The 19,399-nt window shown below is 48.9% G+C and overlaps 8 protein-coding genes across 8 annotated transcripts; 5 read left to right on the top strand and 3 right to left on the bottom strand.

Annotated features, from left to right (window-relative positions):
* Nucleotides 1-32: 32 nt before the first annotated feature.
* On the top strand, nucleotides 33-1,771 carry PV09_01152 (uncharacterized protein). Its single transcript, XM_016353998.1, has 2 exons — nucleotides 33-497; nucleotides 547-1,771. Exons 1-2 carry the CDS (start codon nucleotides 66-68, stop codon nucleotides 1,474-1,476), a joined length of 1,362 nt encoding a protein of 453 aa, XP_016218093.1. The 5' UTR covers nucleotides 33-65; the 3' UTR covers nucleotides 1,477-1,771.
* A 147-nt stretch (nucleotides 1,772-1,918) lies between these two features.
* On the top strand, nucleotides 1,919-3,913 carry PV09_01151 (uncharacterized protein). The gene has a single exon (XM_016353997.1). It carries the CDS (start codon nucleotides 2,211-2,213, stop codon nucleotides 3,714-3,716), a length of 1,506 nt encoding a protein of 501 aa, XP_016218092.1. The 5' UTR covers nucleotides 1,919-2,210; the 3' UTR covers nucleotides 3,717-3,913.
* Nucleotides 3,914-3,956: 43 nt separating this feature from the next.
* Nucleotides 3,957-5,070, top strand: PV09_01150 (uncharacterized protein). The gene is made up of 2 exons (XM_016353996.1): nucleotides 3,957-4,176; nucleotides 4,228-5,070. The coding sequence occupies exons 1-2, from the start codon at nucleotides 4,047-4,049 to the stop codon at nucleotides 4,908-4,910; spliced, it is 813 nt and encodes a 270-aa protein (XP_016218091.1). The 5' UTR covers nucleotides 3,957-4,046; the 3' UTR covers nucleotides 4,911-5,070.
* Nucleotides 5,071-5,265: 195 nt separating this feature from the next.
* PV09_01149 (uncharacterized protein) lies at nucleotides 5,266-7,278 on the bottom strand. The gene is made up of 2 exons (XM_016353995.1): nucleotides 7,209-7,278; nucleotides 5,266-7,147 (listed from the first exon to the last, which is right to left on the bottom strand). The coding sequence occupies exons 1-2, from the start codon at nucleotides 7,230-7,232 to the stop codon at nucleotides 6,038-6,040; spliced, it is 1,134 nt and encodes a 377-aa protein (XP_016218090.1). The 5' UTR covers nucleotides 7,233-7,278; the 3' UTR covers nucleotides 5,266-6,037.
* Nucleotides 7,279-7,420: 142 nt separating this feature from the next.
* On the top strand, nucleotides 7,421-11,260 carry PV09_01148 (uncharacterized protein). Its single transcript, XM_016353994.1, has 3 exons — nucleotides 7,421-7,510; nucleotides 7,600-8,089; nucleotides 8,144-11,260. The coding sequence occupies exons 1-3, from the start codon at nucleotides 7,502-7,504 to the stop codon at nucleotides 11,101-11,103; spliced, it is 3,459 nt and encodes a 1,152-aa protein (XP_016218089.1). The 5' UTR covers nucleotides 7,421-7,501; the 3' UTR covers nucleotides 11,104-11,260.
* Nucleotides 11,084-15,786, bottom strand: PV09_01147 (uncharacterized protein). The gene is made up of 12 exons (XM_016353993.1): nucleotides 15,638-15,786; nucleotides 14,581-15,564; nucleotides 14,523-14,528; nucleotides 14,339-14,447; nucleotides 14,213-14,288; nucleotides 13,752-14,160; nucleotides 13,600-13,704; nucleotides 13,494-13,545; nucleotides 13,208-13,446; nucleotides 12,986-13,162; nucleotides 11,640-12,936; nucleotides 11,084-11,565 (listed from the first exon to the last, which is right to left on the bottom strand). Exons 7-12 carry the CDS (start codon nucleotides 13,668-13,670, stop codon nucleotides 11,266-11,268), a joined length of 2,136 nt encoding a protein of 711 aa, XP_016218088.1. The 5' UTR covers nucleotides 13,671-13,704; nucleotides 13,752-14,160; nucleotides 14,213-14,288; nucleotides 14,339-14,447; nucleotides 14,523-14,528; nucleotides 14,581-15,564; nucleotides 15,638-15,786; the 3' UTR covers nucleotides 11,084-11,265.
* Nucleotides 15,787-15,912: 126 nt separating this feature from the next.
* On the top strand, nucleotides 15,913-18,174 carry PV09_01146 (uncharacterized protein). The gene has a single exon (XM_016353992.1). The coding sequence runs from the start codon at nucleotides 16,260-16,262 to the stop codon at nucleotides 18,033-18,035; it is 1,776 nt and encodes a 591-aa protein (XP_016218087.1). The 5' UTR covers nucleotides 15,913-16,259; the 3' UTR covers nucleotides 18,036-18,174.
* A 3-nt stretch (nucleotides 18,175-18,177) lies between these two features.
* PV09_01145 (uncharacterized protein) lies at nucleotides 18,178-19,352 on the bottom strand. The gene is made up of 2 exons (XM_016353991.1): nucleotides 19,037-19,352; nucleotides 18,178-18,985 (listed from the first exon to the last, which is right to left on the bottom strand). The coding sequence occupies exons 1-2, from the start codon at nucleotides 19,192-19,194 to the stop codon at nucleotides 18,259-18,261; spliced, it is 885 nt and encodes a 294-aa protein (XP_016218086.1). The 5' UTR covers nucleotides 19,195-19,352; the 3' UTR covers nucleotides 18,178-18,258.
* Between the last annotated feature and the right edge of the window lie 47 nt (nucleotides 19,353-19,399).

Raw genomic sequence — 19,399 nt, 5'->3', positions numbered from 1 at the left:
ATCTTTGAAGAAGCTCAGAACATTACCTACGACTTCGCTTTCACTCGACCATCTTTGCACAAATCATGGCACGACGGCGAACAAAGAAGCGAACGCATATCGGCGCCAAAAATGGCAAGCATGCCAATACAGTGAAATCGATTGAGCGCTCACCGAAGAGCATGGTCATCCGGATTGGTGCGAGCGAGGTGGGACCGAGCATAAGTCAGCTGGTAAAGGATATGAGACTAGTTATGGAGCCAGGTACGGCGAGCAGGCTGAGAGAGCGCAAAAGTAACAAATTGCGGGATTATACGACAATGTGTGGCCCCCTTGGTGTCACACATCTGCTTTTGTTCTCCAGAAGCGAGTCTGGGAATACCAACCTCAGGATAGCCATCACCCCTCGTGGGCCTACATTGCACTTCAGAGTAGAAAATTACTCCTTGTGTAAGGATGTCGCTCGTTCGCAGAGAAGACCGAAAAACTCGAAAGATCTTTATTTGACGGCACCTCTGGTAAGTTCTCGCCGTTCCGGTCTGGATTCTCAACTAACACAAAATCCAGCTTGTGATGAACAATTTTTCAACATCAAGCCAGAATCAGCCTGCGGATGGGCCCGAAGTTCCAAAGCATCTCGAATCCCTTGTTACCACAATCTTCCAGTCTATATTCCCGCCGCTGAACCCTCAGACGACCCCGCTATCCTCAATCAAACGAGTGCTCCTTCTTAATCGCGAGCCTCCTTCTGATCCCGAAAACAGCGCTTACACTATCTCATTGCGACACTACGCTATCACGTCTCGAAAGTGCGGCCTCAACAAACCGATTAAGCGTATATATCAGGCAGAGAAGGGCGACAAGAGCGAACGACGGGGCAGAGGTGTGCCGAACCTTGGTAGGCTCGGCGATGTAAGCGAGTATTTGCTAGGCGGCGAGAATGGCACCAATGACGGAAGTTACACGAGTGCGAGTGAGACCGAGACAGACACAGATGGAGAAGTCGAAGTCATGGCGCCACGAACGAAGAAAATCTTAGGTCGCAAGGAGCGAGAGAAGCTTCGAACGGCAGCAGGAGAAAATGGCGGCTCGAATTTAGGGTCAGAATCTATCAGAGGGGCTGAGAAGCGCGCTATCAAACTCACAGAGCTAGGTCCGCGGATGCGACTAAGGCTTATCAAGGTCGAGGAGGGATTATGTGGAGGCAAAATCATGTGGCACGACCACATCTCGAAAACAAAAGCGGAGGAACGAGAATTGGATCAGAAGTGGGAACAAAGGCGAAAAGAGAAAGAAGAACGAAAGAGAATTCAAAGGGAAAATGTGGAGAGAAAGAGAGCGAATAAACAGAAGAAAAAGGAGGCAGATGGTGAGGATAGTGACGAGGAAATGGAGTATGATATTGACGATGATGAGTACTGGCAAGACGCAGGTGACGGAGATGAGAGTGGGGATGAGGTCGATGATGAAGAGGATGAGGACATGGAGGAAGGTTAAATTTAAGATGATGACCTCTTCCAAGTCGACAACATGTAAAGTCGACAAAGATGCGTCTTGTTTATGACCTGTTTCTCCATGATCATTCTTCAGCCGTGACATATTCAAAATCGGTCTCCCATCCAACTCCCTCAGACTCTGACTTGGCTGGATCTACCAAGAAGAAGCACGACTTTTTGACCCATTCTGTGCACTCTTCATTGCGCTGTGGGGCATGTCTGGGGGCAACTTATTAGGAGACTGTTTTCAGTTATGAGATTATTCAACGCTTCAATACCTCACAAGAGGAAATTTGATTAATATCTGAATCTCCGGTTTTGATTATTCTCTTTTTGTACTAGCACTTCAAGACAACACCTTCAGAATGCTTTGTTTCGTCTTTGCTTAGATGTTTTGAGATTTCTTGATTTGTATAGTCTTACCACAGTTTAGTTCCGACTCCAACCTCCACCCAACAAGTGAATTATATCGCTGGTTAAGTGAACTTGTGACTCATTTAAATCTCGTGGTTCTTGACCCGGCTTTGCCGATAGTACAAACATTTCTCAGATGAGTTCTGATTTCTGCACTTTTCACACATGAGATACTCGAAACCTACAAAAAACACAATCATTTCCCATCTACAAAACTGCAATTAATTTACAATTCAGCATTTCAACTGTAGAGGAATTTAATTAAAATCAAAACAGTATCTCTACAGCAGTGTACAACGTGGACGACAGAAGCGCAGAGAAATGATCACAATGTCAGCTTATGTTGGGCAACAAGACTCTCCATATGAGGGAGAGCCCCCAAATGTCGAAGAAGAGTTCGAAGAAGACACTGGAATCCCGGAATACAAGATCACTCGTGGCTTTGTGCGAGACCGTTGTATGCAAACATCTTCCGACAATGAAGATAGCTATGTAGATATCTCTTCTGACCCTGAAGATAACCCAACAGATGAGATATATGAGCGACGCCGCCATAGGCATGTTGCATCCCATTCTCATTATTCAAGAAAACTTTTAGGCCATGGGATTAACGCAGTAGAAGACGTGGTGTCGGCTGCTGTCGATGTTGCCAGCATTGCAATCCGCGGTGTTGTGAGGAGGGCAAAGTTCTTCTGGGAGACGACCGACAATGGCTCCACACCGCGACCATTGTCCAGATCTGAGCCAAATAAGTTGATCAACGGAATGTATTACGGTACTTTAGATGAGGCGAGGATTGACACGAAGAGGTATCATAATAGACTGTGCAAAAAGAGCCAAGCAAAGCCACGACTACGGGGATCATATCACGTATCCAATCGATGCGGAAGGACTAGAGCACTGTCAACAATCGATTTACACCTAAGACGTAATTACGAGGGACATGCTTGCCAAATCTCAAACCAAGTGCTCGGAACACGTATCGCACGAAATGATTCAGGCGATCTCATTGAAGTCAGAGAAGGCGGTGACGAATGTGCTTTTCTCGAAGCTCGAAATTTGGAATATCTTGCAGCGGTTAAGTGTAGAGGCAGAGATAAAATCACGGTCTTGGAAAGCACAAAGCCACATACATCAAGTCGAGGTCTTTTCTCTGGCATCGACGACTTTTCCGAGCTCGAAAAGAAGGACCCAGACATTGTGAGAGACGGCGACACCGTCTGGCTGCCTGACAGATATACCAAGCTCAAAAACATGACCGAGCTGGCTGTCATGTATAGTACAAAGGCTAAGATGAAAGAGAGATTACAAGAACGAAAGAAGAAGGATCTGGAGCGTATGAAGAGAGAAGATGCGAGAGAGCGGAGAGTCAAGGCAGAGATCAGCAAGATTCGACAAGAAGAGCAGAATAGGCTCCAAGTGCTGACCGAAAACGAAGAGCGCTTGAAACGGGAGCTGGAAGAGTGGCCCGATGCCTACAATGGCATGCTTGGTCAACAGGAACAAGATAGCAGCGACACAGACGAGCCTGTTACTGAGGAGGTAAGGTTTGCTAAATACCTTTGGGAGAAGCAAGAGGCACGTGAAGTGGGAGAGAAGAGAATGCTTCTAAGGCGCCAGTACGGGGTAGATCGACCACGTATAGAAATGGACAGAGATGAACTCCTGGACCCAATGAAGCATTTGTGCTTGAGTGAGCGGTCAAGGAAAGAGGCCCAGGCGCTGTTCTCAAAGGATAGGCAAGTCAGGAAGGCCAATGAGCGAGACGTCTTCCAAAAGCTTAAACCGGTTTTTGATGCGTATTTGAAGAGACGGTTGACGATGTGAGAAACCCTGGATGGCGAACGTCATCCGTGGAATACTACCTACATTGATCTTGCCAGCGTTGAGCGGACAAGGAGACGGAACGAGACTGAAGTTCATGATAGGCTGCTTCCCAACACACGATATACTGTAATCTATAGAACGCTAGCAGAAGGTGCACCCAAACAATGCATCTACAAATATGAGTGTCTTCTGATCCGATTTATTTTATTTTAATTTTTCGGAATGACGAAAGTTTGCAGAGTCCAAGCTATTCTAAGCCGACGTGACACAATCTACGCGTTGGTACAACAACACGTTGTGACTCACTCTCGCTACTGCTCCCACGCTATCATGAGACTTCCTATTGCTTCGAGATGTAAAGCATTCGGAGGAAGATCTTTTCTCCCTTGCTACCAACTCGAGGAGAGATCATTGCGCAACGCAAGCAGGTCCCACTTCATGGCGAAAATGGCGTCCGACGGCAAGCACTACAATGCATGCCTGACATAATTTGATCTAACACGAGTGGAAGCATACAATTCGGGCCCGGTTGGTCCTGCAGTCCCTTCACACTCAGCACCTCGGCCACAGAGAGTCACGCTAGCAGGGCGGTTTGTTAGTCTACTCCCATTACAGCCCGAGCACGCCGAGCAGCTTTTTAAGCATGTCGGGGAAGAGGCCAACGCTAAACTCTGGACCTACATGGGGGATGGACCATACTTGACCCGAGAAGCATTCAGCGAGGCAATTCTGTCAAAGAGCAAAAGCGAGGACCCGCTCTTCTTTACTGTCCTGTCCCGGCCGACAAACGAGCCCGTGGGATATGCCACGCTTATGCGCATTGACACTACTCATCGCGTTGTCGAGGTAGGAAATGTGATGTTCTCTCCAGCTATGGCAGGCACGCCCATGTCTACCGAGACCCACTACCTCCTCATGAGATACGCGTTCTCCCTTGGTTATCGCAGGTACGAGTGGAAATGTGATGCGCTTAATGCTCCTAGCGTTCGCGCTGCGACTAGACTGGGGTTCAGCTATGAAGGAACCTTTAGACAGCATATGATCTACAAAGGTAGAAGCCGTGACACGGCTTGGTTCAGTATCGTAGACAGTGAATGGGAAAAGGTAAAGGAGGCTTTTGAAGCATGGCTCGATGAGAAGAACTTTGACGCACAGGGGAAGCAGATTAAAAAGTTGGAGGATTTTCGCTTGTAGATAGACCTTAATGGCACATATACACTCAGATATGCCTCAGGAATAGAAATAGAACCTGGCAAATTTTTCGTTTGCTTAGTTGTGAGAGAATCTGGCAGAAATAGGTAATAGACGATTCTGAGTCGTGTTTCCGCTTCATACGGCGACGGCTGCTCCTTAGGCTACTGTTCTACCTGTCCTTTTGAATCTGTCGCTTAATTACAATCTAGGAAAAGAAGTGAATCAATGGTGTTATAGCCTGCACGGTGATGCCAGTGGATCAGCAGTGGCTGATGTAATGAAAGATGTAAGCCGCCGAATCTTGATTGTAATGCGCGATTGATGATCATGTATACAAATTTCTCGTTGGCTAATCCAGCAATGTGATAGTGCGAAGACGAACAGAACAAAGAGGAAAAAAGGAGATGGCAAATAAAGCAACTGCTGTAGAGCATGACTGCATTTCGCGCTGGCCTAATTGCGCGCTGGCAATGAGAGCTGATGCTGTTTAGATCTCCGACAATGTACGTATGGCGCTTGAGAAGAGAGAAAAGCTCATAATAAAAGAAAACCCTTTTCCTAAATGGTGTCAGAGGATTTGGATTCAATCCTCCGGCATGACACCTTTTTGACGCCGACGAAACGTTTGTTGTCAAGACTGAACTCCCATATTACGCCAAAATTACCCATCTATTTAGCCTCCTCGCAACAATGCCTTTTTTGCAGTTATTCCATTGACCGATATTCAAAATCGAAGCTTCGTCTCCGTCAGGCGGACGCGAAGCTGCGATTTTGATGTAAGTCAGTTTTGCACAATGGACATCCCATTGCCTACGCATCGAGCCTTGATTTCCCGGGCCAATTGGGTCCACTAGAGAAACGACAAAAACATGATGCAATCTATACTGAAGGTGGGGGCTAAGCATAGGTTGCATAGCGAAGATCGTAGCAAGGGTTCAGCCAATTTGAGAGAAAAAGTAGACGGCATTCAGGCGGAGTAAATAGGTTCATAATAGCAACACATAAGGAAATGATGCTTAAAGCAGGCTGATATATGTTCTCATGGAGTTCCCATCGTTGTGTACGCTTCGCACAGGAGATTGAGCTGGCTAGACTGGAGTCGACGATACCGCTAACGGTCCTAGTATTCACGCCTTTCTGGTCTTCTTTCCAGCTCCTTTCTTTTTGCTACGTGTTGATGCTGCAGGCGAATCAGTGTCCGTATTCAGATTGGCAGTGTCCGCATCACTAGATTCGGCAGCTGTAGGCTCAATTTGCTGGCTCTTTGGAAGCGTCATTGCTTCCTTGTTTTCAGCTTCGCTCTCATCTTGAGAAGCATTGGAAATATCTTCAACAAGCTTCGCGGTCTCATTCTCAATACCATTCATCGTTCCGCAGGCAATACATCTCCACTTTCCGACATCTTCCAGAGTCTTTGCTCCTGGCGGGGCCTGTCCATTAACCAATCGACAGCTAGAGCATATCAGCGCAAATCTGTTCTTGGCCGACGTCTCATCTTCGCCCAGTAGCGCATCCAAGATCCGATCGTACCACGAGCCCTCACCATACGTCGGCGGGGCAGATGGGGCGAGCTCCGAGAAAGCATTTGGTGCAAATTCGGCTCCTGGTGTAAGATCTGATGGGCCCAAACGTTGGGAAGATTGAGAACCGGTAGTAAAGTCCGCCGATGGCATCCCATCAGGCCGTCCGGGCGGAATTTGAGGTGGAGGAAGAGGACCACGAGGAATATTTGCTGTTGGGGGGGGCAGTGTGAATACTCTTTGGTGACCCTGGGCTCCGACTTGTGACTGTCTCTTCTTTTTTTCGTCTGGGGCCTGCTTCGGTGTCGTTGGCTTGGACGAATATTTGTCGATCAGCTCCTGCGTAGAATTATACTTCGTAGCTTGCTTCAGCCTTTCTATGGTGCTATCCCTCTCTTTGTTCAAGCTATCCAGATACTTTTGTGTGTTCGAGATTCGATAATCGTACCATGTGGTCAAAAGCCTTCGCACACCCCATAGCAGAACTGGACCACCAGCCACAGTAGTGTACTCTATCGCTCCCCAGTTCTGCCATCCGGTCACGAGGATGAGTATCAGTGCTGTAAGGATATAGGTGAAACCGCCGTAGATAGTCCAGCCTACTTTGAGCTTGCGTGCTCTTTGTCGAAGAGCATCATTCTTCGCACCCGTCTTCGAAATCTTTTGCGCGATGCCACTAAGTGTCCGCTCGAATGACTCTGCGGAGGTGCCGTCGCCCTTTTAACTCTGTCAACGAAGTCCCATTTGCTGTAGAAAGGGTGCTTGATAACAGACTCACTCTCCATGGCCAGAGACTGACCATTTTGCTACCTAATGATCAGTATTTGGTGAATACACATGGCAGGTTGTGTTCCGTTTTCTTGCTTCTCAAAGCTGGAGCAAAGCGCGTCATTGAGAGGAAGGCTAGGGGTCCGAATACTACGTGCACACCTAGGAGCCCTACTTCTGTCTGCATCGTGTCCGCAGCGGTTTGGAGCCAGTTAAACTCAAGTCGGACACTTTTATATACTGTCTATTGTGCAATGATGACTTAAAGACGCTTGGAAATCTGCATAGCACCAATTCAGCACCATGTGGCAGGTACGTTGACATCATTGTCCAACCGTTCATGGCCAATGCCCTGGCTGTCAATGGCTCGAGTAACTGTCGCCAGCTAACATACCGAGCAGCGGTTCAAGGATGCCGTGGACTCCAGAATACAGGAGGAGCAGGCGAGGCAACAAAACAAATCCGCTGGCATTTCTCCGCGAACCAATACGTCGAGGCCTAGATCAGGCTCAAGAAATCTCTCGCCGTCGAGACGCCGGGGGAGGAGAGGCACCGATGCTGAAAGCAAAGTCATGCCTACGGGCAAGGAACCCGACCCGTCCGAGTTTGAGCCAGAATTTGTTATCGGTGAAGAAGGCGACTCATCGACGCAGCCAAGTAGAGTGAGTACGCCAGCTCCGAAAACGTCTGCCACGTCGACGCTGGCGCCGACATTATCAGTTACCGACGAGGAGGGCAAACCCGGAGCTGTGACACAAAGAGACATCACAGGCGCTATAGAGCCAAGCAAGGATGGAGCAACCACATCTATTCCCTCACCGCCTCAGGAACTGTCTCCAGACGTGCAACAGCGACTTCGAAAGCTTGAGAGGCTGGAGCCCAAGTATTCAGGTGAACAACGCTAGGCATGTTGAGCCTGATGTTCTCAAGCTAATTACCATACAGAGCTGCTCAAATCATACAGAATAGCCCATGCGAGGAACAAATTCATCGAACCATTCGAAGCCGCACTTCGTGAGAACACACCTTTAACGTCTATCAGTGAGCCCGCAGCTCTTGTGGAGTACCTCAACCAAGGCAATCTCAAGACTAGCATGGTTTTGGAAGAGCTAAAGCGAGTGACAACTGAACGAGACGACCTCAAGAAGATGCTTGAAGATGCGGTGAAGGAATCAAGAGAGACAAGCGGGGAATTAGAAAAGCTCAAAGCCGAGAAATCGGCCCTAGATGCTCTCAAAGTCAAATCGAACAAGGAGAAGAGTGAGGATGATGGAGAGGACTTATTTTCGTATGAAAGCGAGTTGCTTCGTTTACAGGAGGAAGTGCAACAGCACGAGAGCAAATACAAGGATTTGCAGAATGAGAATGAAAGTCTGAAGGGTGATCTGACGTCTGCAAAGGAGTCTGCTGAGCGTTTGGCTCGAGATCTTGAGATTTCGACACGTGATCTCCAGGCGATGCGAGAGAGCAAGGACAGTGCCGAGCAGAAAATTGTTTCTGAAGGACAAAAATTGAAAGCGACGATCGATGAGCTTGCCGCTCAGCTTCGAACTGCCGAGAAGGAGGCTGAGGCGCATAAAGAGAGCGCTATGAGCAAGGACGCACAGTTGACGGAGCTTAAACAAAAGGTTGACGATACTGGTAAGGAGCTAGAGGCTATGCGTACTGCGCATGCAGATCCCACATCAACAAGTATAAAAGCCAATAAAGAGCTTGAGAGCTTGCAAGAAGAGCTGAAGAACATTACGGAGAGCCGGGATCAGGCTCAGAAGCGAAATCAGACGTTCGAGAATGTGCTTTCAACTCTTCAAGAGCAGCTTAAAGCCGCAGAGAACGAGAAGGCACGATTGGTCTCTGAGGTTGAAGCTTTACAAAAGAAATTAACTTCCACGACCTCGAGCAGCGTGAACGGGGTTTCTAGCACGGCCGCTGCTGATCCTGCCGTCGAGGCTACAAACGGGATTTCAACTTCAGCGGGGAAGAAGAAGAACAAGAAGAAAAAAGGAGGCAAACCAAAAGCTGAAACTGACATCAGGCCAGAGACCCCAGTTAGGGAAGCAGCGGAGGATGAGAAGCTAGAGGAGCGCGCTCAAACAGTCAGTGAGCTTCAAGAAAAAATCAAGTCCCTCGAAATCTTGCTTGAGGAGAAGCAAGTCATCATTGCACGTCTTGAGGGCAAGATCAGAGACCAGGAAGGCATGCAGGAAGAGATAGATAGCCTGCGGGATGACCTACGTGACTTTGGCCAAGAGCACGTAGAAGCCAAAGACAAACTGAAAGAGAGCGTAATTGAAAAGAATAGACTGCAAGAAACGATAAACAAACTCGAGAAAGAGATGGCTGAACTAAAAATAAGTAGCGCAGCTCATGCTGACAGTGTCGATGCGCACAAAACCTTGAAGTCAGAATTTGAAGAGCTCAGGGCGAAAGCAGAAACGTTACAGAGTGACCTGACAGCAGCAGAGCAGCTTGCAGCCTCCAGGTTCAAGGATCTCACTGAGTTGAAGGATCTTATGGCTAAAGTTCAGCCTGAATTGACTTCACTTCGAGCGGAAGTTGCAGAATTACGGAAGTCGAAGGTCGAGCTTGCAGCTCGAAATGCCGAGATTCGCAGGCTGGAATCAAGGGAAAAGGACCTGAAGGCCGAGATTTCGAGGCTCACTTCACAGATGAGAGAGAAAGACACTGAGATTAGATCCTTGAACGACAAACTCGCTCATAGTAATTCCCAACGCAGCTCCTTGGAGGAAAGTCTGCGCAAAGTGCAAAGAGATCTGCAACGCTCACAAGGTGAAAAGACTGAGGTCACGGAGGCGAAAGAGAAGCTGAACAAAGATCTTGGTCGAACAAGGAGCGAGCTAGACATGGCAAACTCAAATCTTCAAAGACTCGAGCAGCAGGTAAAGAAATTTGAAGCTGATGCCGCTTCCATGCGCGAAGAGCTAGAGCTCAAGACTGCTCAATACGCCAGTGCACAGAGCTTGATGAATAGCATGCAAGATCAGGCGCAAGAAATCGGAGCGCAAATGAAAGAAGTTCGCGAGAGATGTGAGAGCTTGGAGGAAGAGCTGGCAGACGCTCATCGGTTGCTCAGCGAGAGAAGTCGTGAGGGCGAGACCATGCGACGATTACTCAATGACAACGAGTCTAGAGCTGAGTCAAGGATCAAGGAGATGCGTGCTCGTATGGATCTAGCCATCGAAGAGCGAGATCGAGCAGAGGAGCAAGCAAGCACCATGAACCGACGAAGAGCCCGCGAACTTGAAGAACTAAAAGCTAAACTCAAAGACGCTGAACGAGCACTGACGCGGGCAGTCGAGGAAAAGGAGCAACTTGAGCGTTCTGAGTCAGATATCCGCCGGCAGAAAGAGGAGATGGAGAAGAAGACCCGTGCTGAAGAGGATGAAGTTAAGGAAATTCGAACCGCCATGAGTCAACTCAGGGAGGCACTCGACGAGACGGAGAAGCAGCGTGGCGAGCTTGAAAGGGAGCGAGCAGACCTGAAGCGCTCCCTTGAAGATGCGACGTCCCGTCTTGAAAAGCTACAGAAGAGTTCCAAGGCCATGGCAGATGAGCTTAAGGCCATGAAGTTAAGGACGTCCATCGATCCTAGCATCCAGTCCTCTTCACGCTCTAGCCTTGAGTCTTCTCGGTCGCCCAGCCGTTTAGGTTCACCAACTCCGAGCGGACCGCTGAGTAAAGGCCGTGTAGGTAGCTTGGCCAGTGGCGAAGCTGGAGGAAGTAATCCTCAGATGGATTATGTGTATCTGAAGAACGTGCTACTGCAGTTCCTAGAGCAGAAGGACAAAAAGCATCAGCTGCAGCTTATACCTGTACTGGGCATGCTGTTACATTTTGATAAGAAAGACGAGCAAAGATGGATGAGTGCTGTTAGTGCCCGGTAGTTTGTATTAGTATCATATTCACAGGATGTTTCGAGCTTTTATTAATCGGTCATAGCTCATATGAATGACATCAGATGCATACAGCAACAAGTAGCCTCCTGGCTTTTAAGAGAGTCTATATGCAGACTTGATTTCTCGAAACGCTTTTTGTTGTGCCGCATTTTAATACGGACCTTCTTCACTCAACCCCGAATAGTGATTGATCCATTTGAATATTTCTCGATGCCACACAAGGCTGTTCTCTCTGTTCAGTACCCAGTGATTCTCATCAGGAAAGCTGAGAAACTTGCTCGGCACACCTCTCGACTGCAGGATATTGAAGAGCATGATGCCTTCTGATTCGGGGAGCCGGTAGTCAAGCGTGTTATGCACGACGAACTGTGGCGTAGCCCAGTTGTGAATGTGGTTGATTGGATTCCAGCGTTCGTAATTTTCTCGATTGTCCCATAGAGTGCCATTGAACTGTCGTAAGATGAGTTAGTTGAATGCGTTTTGGGACTTCATGCTTTGAGCTGGACAAAGAGAGGAGAACCTACATCGTGCTGCATAAACCACAGCTCCTCTGTGGTATATTGAGCGGTGGTATCCGTGCTACCGTCATGTGTGACAAGGGCTTTGAATTTGCGGCCCAGATCGTGGCCCTGGATCCAATTCGTCATGTATCCTCCATAGGAAGCTCCCGCAGCGATGCCATTATCCGTATCAATATAAGGAAAGTTTTCTTTGACGTAGTTCCAGCATTTCACAAGATCATCGTACGGGTAGGAGCCCCAATTATTCTGTATGGCGTCCTGAAATGCCTCTCCAAAGCCGTTCGAACCCGTAGGATTGGGTGCGATGACGACGTATCCCTGATCTGCCCAAACTTTGAAATTCCATCTCGTTGAGAAGGCGTTCGTATGCTGGCTTTGGGGGCCACCGTGGATGATGAATGCAAGAGGGTATTTCTTGGATTCGTCGAAGTTTTGGGGATACACGATGAATGAATGAACGTCAGTGAAGTTACCGGGGAAGTAGAATTCTGATTGAATGGATTCGTCAAGACCTTCGTACCCAGGATCAACTCTGTTGGCGTGGAAAAGATCAGCGAGCAATTCCCCGCTTGGTGAGAGTATATAAAAATCTCGAGCCGACCACATTTTGGAGTCGGATACCAGCAAATTGTTGTCAGGGAGCACGTAAAATGCAGCAACGCTGCCTCGGTCGGTGATGTTCACCGGCTCGAAGTTGACTGGCGCGTCGAGTGGAATCATCTCGAATATCCTGTCGTTCCCGCGATGAGGAGCAGCCAGATACAGACCAGTGCCGTTTGAATTCCAATGGAGAACACTTGGCGATATGTCCCAATCTTCGCAAAGAACTCGAATTTCGGGTCGCTCCGCGTCTGCTTTGGCGACGTAGATCTTGTTTCTGTCCGACTCGTACGTGATCTCGTCCATCTGCAGATACGCAATCATGGAACTGTCCGGGGAAAATACAGGGCCTGACGAGGCACCTTCAGCGCCTGGTGGTGTTGATGCTGCTCCCAAGCCGTTCAGGACTCTGGGCTCAGAGTCTCCGTTGAAAGGCACCAGCCAAATTTGGCTGCTTGTGTAGTTTGCCAATGGCAAATCGATGTTCTTTGTTAAGAACGCCACCACATTGCCATCTGGAGAGATGTCGTAATCGCTAGATCCACCGAATGGCATAACAGGACTCTCCGCTCTCGTCAGGTTTCCGAGCCCTTGCATTAAATTTTTCATGTTGCCGTCGAAGGTGTATCCATTATCTCCAGACTTAAGTGTACCGGCAAATATGTTATTTTTCTTGTCCGTTAGCCATGTGTCCCAGTGTCTACTCAGTGTCAGTTACATCCATCTGCAAAGAAATTGTCAAATTCTACCTCACGTAGATCTCTGTGTATATGCGAGCGGTAGAGATAGGCTTTTCTTCAAGATCAGCATTGTATGCGGTTCCGTTTTCGTATGCTTGGCAGTACATAAGAAAGTGTATATCTCCGCTAGCCGTCTTTACGGCCTTCAGACCAGAGTATGGTGCAGGTAGAGATCCAAGAAGCGTGCTTTGGATGTTAGACGAATAAGAAGCATCGTTTTTGCGCACTTACGCATCTTCCATAGCATTCACATCAGCAGAATAGAGACTAATTCCACCGTTCCCCTCTTCGTTCGTTCCATTTACGTAAATTACACTGGTGTTAGTAGGGCCAATCCAGACCAATTCAGAAATGTCGGACCCTTCATAGAGAAGGGACACTTCTCCACTCTTTAAGTTCAGAAGATTCCACACGGTTTGGCTTTCATGTGTCTCAAATGAATAGTTCGTTGATGTGAAAGCCGCCCATTCCTATTCTTGATCAGTCAAAGCCGTTAAAATTTAGCTGCCAAATTTACTCCAGAAGGATTGGGAATCGCTTCCGACCTCCGTGGTGCCGCAAGCATCTGTCTAAACACGATTAGCTGCAAAAGAAAGACCAACAGACTCGGCGTCTCAGCCTACTCTGGCGTCATCGCATGCACAGCGGTTATTGCATATGCTGCAACAGCCGCTACGGCTTGGAGTTTTGCCATGGTAAAGGAATGCCCAAAATTGAGTGGTCTGCCACTTTGACGTGTCAATAACTCTACTCGCGGATGGCAGTACAAGCGCACTTATATGCTCTCCCAAAAGCTTGAAATGTAGCTCAAGACCTACATGACCATGGCTGCATGAGCATGCCATCATCATCAGCCGGTTGTGCCAAGCATTACCGACGTGGATGATGCGATTGTGAGGGCTTGTGTCGAAGGTTCCATCATGTTGTGATGCACCATGTTACATCGGATATGTTAATTATTGTGCCTGGTTTTTGATTGTGCCGACCTGTCAGCAGTCCTACTACCTCTATACTGTTAGTGTGCATTCCGGTGGTGAACGCGGAATTTGTGGTCTTCCTTTCTGGGGAAGATTTCCGCTTAAGAAACTTGCCAAGCCAAACGCTTTCCCTGCATCGCAATCTGGGCGACGAGCTACGATTTTCTGGGCATCTGGCAGATCTCTCTGGGCATTACAGCAAGCTTCCTATTATAGCCTTAGCATGGTTGCATCGTGAGAAATCCCCTTGCTTCCTAACCGGGCTTCTCTATCTTGATGCTGAACGGTGCCAAGCAAACAGAGTGGATGGCTATCAACGGGCGAAGGAAAAACCACTAAGTAGCTTTCAGTATATAAGCCTCTTATCAGATAATCTTTTATATACAGAGATAGACGTCTTTACTTAGAAGGTGGCTTAGAAGCATATAAAGAATCCCGGCAAGCTAGAGCTTCTGGGTCACAGATAGATCCTGCGGCGAGACGAAGTGCGAGACCTAATCAGGCGTTATCAGTCAATCAGATTCCGGGAACATACTTTTCCTCGTTACAACAAAATAAAATTAAAATACCGAGAGCTGAGATGATCAGTCTGAGATAACGGTCTACTCGGATAGAAGCTGACAACACCTTTCTAAGCCATATTTACGAAGACCATCAAACCATGCCAAGCAGTTCTGAAGCAACTTTCCCAGTAAATTCATCCTGTGAAGCTTCAGATACCAGAGGCCCAATACGAGGAGTCAGTTATAGGATATCTTTTTTCGTATATTCTCCCTCTGATTGCTTGCTCGTATCAAGAACTGAAATATATCCCCGAAGCTCTTGTGAAAATCAGCTTTGATTCAAGCATCTCAACAATGGCGGTTATTGAGGAAGGGGTAAATAAGTAGCTATTTTCTTAGTACGAATTTCGCGGGCATAGAGTTTTCTAGACAGCTGTCGTCAGGATCCAGGTCCGCAATAACATCATTTTTTGCTTTGATGGCCTAATGATATTTTATCAGACTTTAGCCAGAATATAGAAACTCAAACGTCGCTGAATTCACTCAACAAATGAAGCTATATCATTTGACTGCTCTGAACTCGTCTTACAGCTGTTCTTGGCGTGTTCAACTCTGATTTCCTGCTGGAAACAGGACACCGGGTAATTTCAAGCGCGTTTTTAACTGCAAATAATACAAACCTCCATATTCAAATCTCTTGTAGAAGGCTTTTAAATCGGTCTGTATGGAAATGCAATATCATTCCAGCTATATTTATCTGCACCACAAGTCTAGAAAGCCTGGTAAATGAGACGAACACATCTCGAGGCTTAGGCCTCATCATGCGGCGAGAGCTGTGGAGATCATGATCAACTAACCAATCACAGCTGGTGAGGCTTCGTCGCCAGACGACAACGATCATAACTTAGGAGATGAAGTTGAAGTACGACACTCAAGAAAGGCGACTGAGCTCGGTGCCTGTCATCGCACGAGTCTATCGAATAGCGTGACGATGCGACTGTAGAGAAACAAGCGGTGGCATCAATAGCAGACGCTTTCAGCAACTTGGGAGATGGGAATGATGAGCACAGCTGTCCTAACCAGAACAAAGCCGATGAAAGCAGACAGCCTGGGCCCTTGTTAGCTAAGTCATGGCATTCCAAGACTGCATGAGCTCGCGTCTGCGTCGTAGGGAACCATACGATCATGAACGACCCGCAAGTTCAAGACTTGCTCTACCCCTGAGCTACAGCATATGCATTGTTGAAAGGTAGCCGAAGCACGGCCAGGTCCAAACGAGCACAGCACGAGCGAAACGATGCCGGACCGCGCAGAGAAGTCAAGTTGCCGTGTAGAAGTCTTGTACACGGTTCTATAAGTTGAGGACTTCTTCCACAAGCGCGTCATCGGACCCCGCAGACCCTTGCCGCGTCCCCACTTGACGACAAGCTGACAGCCTTCCTCATCGAGCCGCAGAGCAAAGTATCCAAGTTTCACACGCCTGCGCAGACCATTGTCGCTTACACAAACAAACAAATGTGTCTATCTCGTCTCTAATACTGTTACACGCTCCTCTGGCACCGCAACTCAGCCTATGCGATAAAGTCTGTCAGTGTCTCACAAAGAACCCTGTCCAAGCGGTATATGCTAGGCTCAGCCTCCCGTTAGGCGTTCTATATATAAGTCAGCTTGAGAGACTTCAGCTCACCATCCCTACCATCTTCGCGGTGCGCGGGCTCGTCAGCACAAAAGAAGCAACATTGTCTCCTTCCCATCCTTTTTTGTTCGCTCCGGTTTTGTTTGTGATCTGTACAACACGACACGATGGATACTTCAACCGTCAGCACCGAAGCTAGGGCGGCAGCAAATGTCGAGACTGCAACGCCATCGTCAGCAACCACAGACGCGGAAGCTGACATCACACCCACCCCGACGAGCACGGTGTCGGATACATCGAAGCTGGCGGAGCAGGACACATTCTACGCTGGCGCGCTGAAGAGAACAGGGACGTTGTATGAAGGCGCGAAGGAGGGAGTGTTGAAGAGAAGTGGCACCATGGCTGAGGCTTTCAATGGCGGCTTGAAACGCACAGGTACTCTGATAGGTGGTGCAAGAGATGGCTTTGTTCAGCGGACGGCAACAATTAGGGAGACGGCCGGTCAAGGACTGCAACGTGCGGGCTCGGTCTTGCAGCCCTACAAGGAGGGTGTAATGAAGCGCACTGGCACATTCACCGAGAATGCTAGCGTGGGTCTGCAGAGAACAGGTTCGATTCTGGCAAATGCCAGTGCTGGCGCTGTGCAGAGAGCCAATTCTTTTGGTCAGTGGGCTCAGGAATACGCCAAGGGCATTTACAATCCAGATCGGCCCTTAAAAGCCACATTCCAGGAAATCACTGGCGTGTCGCTTCCACGTTCGGGACACTCGCTCTCCGTGATCAACGGACGAGCATACATCTTTGGTGGTGAAGACGAAACTGGCGCAATGGCAGACAACCACATGCACGTTGTAATTCTGCCTTCGGGGGGCGTTCTGGAAGCGGACTACAAGTCTATCGCGCCTCGGCCACAGCAGGCGGATGGCGAGATTCCAGCTGCAAGAAAGGGTCACACTGCTGTCACAGTCGAAGACGAGATCTACATTTTCGGCGGACAGCTCTCTGAGAAGGCCAAGCAAGAAACGCCAGGTCGTGTTTGGGCATTCGACACCATCAGCTCGCGATGGACATTCCACGATCCACGACCGGACGCGCCTTTCCCACCTCCACGCGTTCTCCACTCGGCCGTCGCGGCAGATCTCCCCGGACGTGTCCATCCCTCGATCAATGCCATGGACTTGCAGAGACGGACGTACCTCAACCCGTCTATGCAAGCTGCCGCACCAGAACCATCCCCTTCGGACTCTTGGGGCACCATGTTTGTCTATGGCGGTGCAAACTGCGCTGACGAGACAGTCCTCAACGATGCATGGGCCTACGACATCTGCACTCGTTCATGGTTTCCTCTTCCTCCACCCCCAGGGCCTGCGAGGCTAGGCGCCAGTTTGGTGCTAGTGGAAAATCAGCATCTGTACCGTGTCGGAGGCCAGACTGATCCCGAGCACGTCCTTGAAGTTGACTATCTTGACGTGAACGAACTTCTCAAGACACCTTTTCGCCAGCGGCTTTCTTTGCCGTCGCTGCTCAGCGAATGGACAACCGCCTCCATCTCCGCACCATTGCTAAGCCCTTCGATTCGCCTCACGAATCCGGGTGATGGACGAAGCATGCTGCTTTCCATCCAATCTGAGGCCAAGACCGTCACAGCTGTTGATATAAGCCCCAGCGGTGGCATGATGCTCCTCGCCGGCACAAACGAGATCGAAGAAGGCGACGAGATGAAGGCATCCAAACAAGTGCAGGCTGTTCAGGTCCAGTATGCGGATCTATATGGTGAGGTCATGAGGGGCTCGATTGTAGGTATGCACACGTTCAGCCAAGCGAGTGGCTGGGCGAGCGAGCGGGGCACGGAGGTTGAAGAGGCTAGCCTGATTGTTTGGGGCGGACAGGATGGAGAGCGGAATACTCTTGGGAGTGGGTGGATGATCAAGGTAGAGCAGTGACAAGGAAACGACGGAAAATATATTTCAAATGTGGGACAAAATATACACTGTATGTTACTGATACGAATACGCGCAGCGCGCTTTTTGGGCGCTTGAAGTTCAATGAATGCAGCCTAACACCGAAACGCTCAAGAAAGACGGCATCATCAGGACGTGTTCGTTCATATCGCGATTGCTGAGTTCAATTGCTATCCTATGTCTGCTAAAATGCGGAATCATCTTTTCAACTCGGCCCCCTGTGCGTAAAGTCAAATGCGGTGAGTAGTCCACGCAAATGCGTCGCCGCCGCAATTAGCACCAACACGTGAAAAATTTGATGTGACGAACCCCAGATGTCGAATCTACCCGGTGCAAAGCGTTCAGGCACTCTCGCTGCATATATAGACGCGCCGAGGATGTATAGTATTCCCTGCGTCAATAACCAGTCGAAGCCTATTGCGTCCTTCATGATTGAGTACCCATAGATCTGAAGTCCATGAAGAACGGGGAAGATGGCGGACAGGCCCATCCCCACAAACATCAAAGCTCTAATCGGGCGGAATGTTGGAGTACGGAACACGGGCATCAATGTCGCCGTGGCCGTCATTGCGCCGATGGTCGTGATCATGATCCAATACTTCGTGATCAGCTGCGGGTCTCGCTGGAATCCGTAGTAGATGGAGGGGATGAACGATCCCCAAATGAGAAAGACGATTCCTAGATAGTCAAGCTGGTTACCGAAAACTTGAACGGACCGAGAATGATTGCTGAATAGATGGAAGGCGGCGCTTAAGCCTAGACAGGCTGTCGCGCCGAGGAAGAAGCAGGAAAAGACCAGAACGTCCTGCGTGGTTGCCGACTCATATCGCGGATGGATGATGCTGTATAGCCAGAAGAATGCAAGCGCAGAAACCACGGCTCCAATCAAATGGGTGTAGATGTTGACAGTCTCGTTATGGAGATAGGCTAAACTGCAAAGATTTTAAGCAAGGGCACGCTTTTACAAAATTTGCCGGACACACCTTTTCGCTGACTTCTTGAACGAATTCGACGCGGGTCGGTAGCCACGCCGAATGAAAACATTGTCTCGTTGCCACTCCTCTATCTCGTGCCAAAGCAGAGTCAATTCGGCCCCAGCGGCCTTCTCGAGCTTCAGAAATGCCTGTCTGATGTCAGGCATGTTCGGCTGGCGGCTGACGTCCGACTGTTGGAAGCAAGGATCGTTCAGGCACGAACAAAATGTGATTCAGAAGCCGTGTAGTCAACAGACGAAGAAAAATCTCACGCATCATGACGGTTCGGGCACGATCCGGGCGCGATTCGCCCGCCGCTTCCGTCGGCGCCAAGGCTCATGAGGCATTCCGAAAAGTGTTGAGATGGAAGGA

Source organism: Verruconis gallopava (assembly GCF_000836295.1).
Source record: "Verruconis gallopava strain CBS 43764 unplaced genomic scaffold supercont1.3, whole genome shotgun sequence".
NCBI lineage: Eukaryota > Fungi > Ascomycota > Dothideomycetes > Venturiales > Sympoventuriaceae > Verruconis > Verruconis gallopava.
Note: the sequence above shows the minus strand (reverse complement) of the source record. Positions and strands in the feature narration are given on the sequence as shown.

Coding starts and splice junctions, on each gene's coding strand:
- PV09_01148 (XM_016353994.1), top strand. Junction 8,090..8,143: donor GCTGGAGCCCAAGTATTCAG/GTGAACAACGCT, acceptor ATTACCATACAG/AGCTGCTCAAATCATACAGA.
- PV09_01147 (XM_016353993.1), bottom strand. CDS start 13,670: ATGGCAAAACTCCAAGCCGTAGCGGCTGTTGCAGCATATGCAATAACC. Junction 13,447..13,493: donor CGATTCCCAATCCTTCTGGA/GTAAATTTGGCA, acceptor GATCAAGAATAG/GAATGGGCGGCTTTCACATC. Junction 11,566..11,639: donor TGTGGTTTATGCAGCACGAT/GTAGGTTCTCCT, acceptor ATCTTACGACAG/TTCAATGGCACTCTATGGGA.
- PV09_01150 (XM_016353996.1), top strand. CDS start 4,047: ATGAGACTTCCTATTGCTTCGAGATGTAAAGCATTCGGAGGAAGATCT. Junction 4,177..4,227: donor GGCGAAAATGGCGTCCGACG/GCAAGCACTACA, acceptor CACGAGTGGAAG/CATACAATTCGGGCCCGGTT.
- PV09_01152 (XM_016353998.1), top strand. CDS start 66: ATGGCACGACGGCGAACAAAGAAGCGAACGCATATCGGCGCCAAAAAT. Junction 498..546: donor TTTATTTGACGGCACCTCTG/GTAAGTTCTCGC, acceptor CACAAAATCCAG/CTTGTGATGAACAATTTTTC.
- PV09_01149 (XM_016353995.1), bottom strand. CDS start 7,232: ATGGTCAGTCTCTGGCCATGGAGA. Junction 7,148..7,208: donor TCAGTCTCTGGCCATGGAGA/GTGAGTCTGTTA, acceptor CAGAGTTAAAAG/GGCGACGGCACCTCCGCAGA.
- PV09_01146 (XM_016353992.1), top strand. CDS start 16,260: ATGGATACTTCAACCGTCAGCACCGAAGCTAGGGCGGCAGCAAATGTC.
- PV09_01151 (XM_016353997.1), top strand. CDS start 2,211: ATGATCACAATGTCAGCTTATGTTGGGCAACAAGACTCTCCATATGAG.
- PV09_01145 (XM_016353991.1), bottom strand. CDS start 19,194: ATGCCTGACATCAGACAGGCATTTCTGAAGCTCGAGAAGGCCGCTGGG. Junction 18,986..19,036: donor TTCAAGAAGTCAGCGAAAAG/GTGTGTCCGGCA, acceptor AAATCTTTGCAG/TTTAGCCTATCTCCATAACG.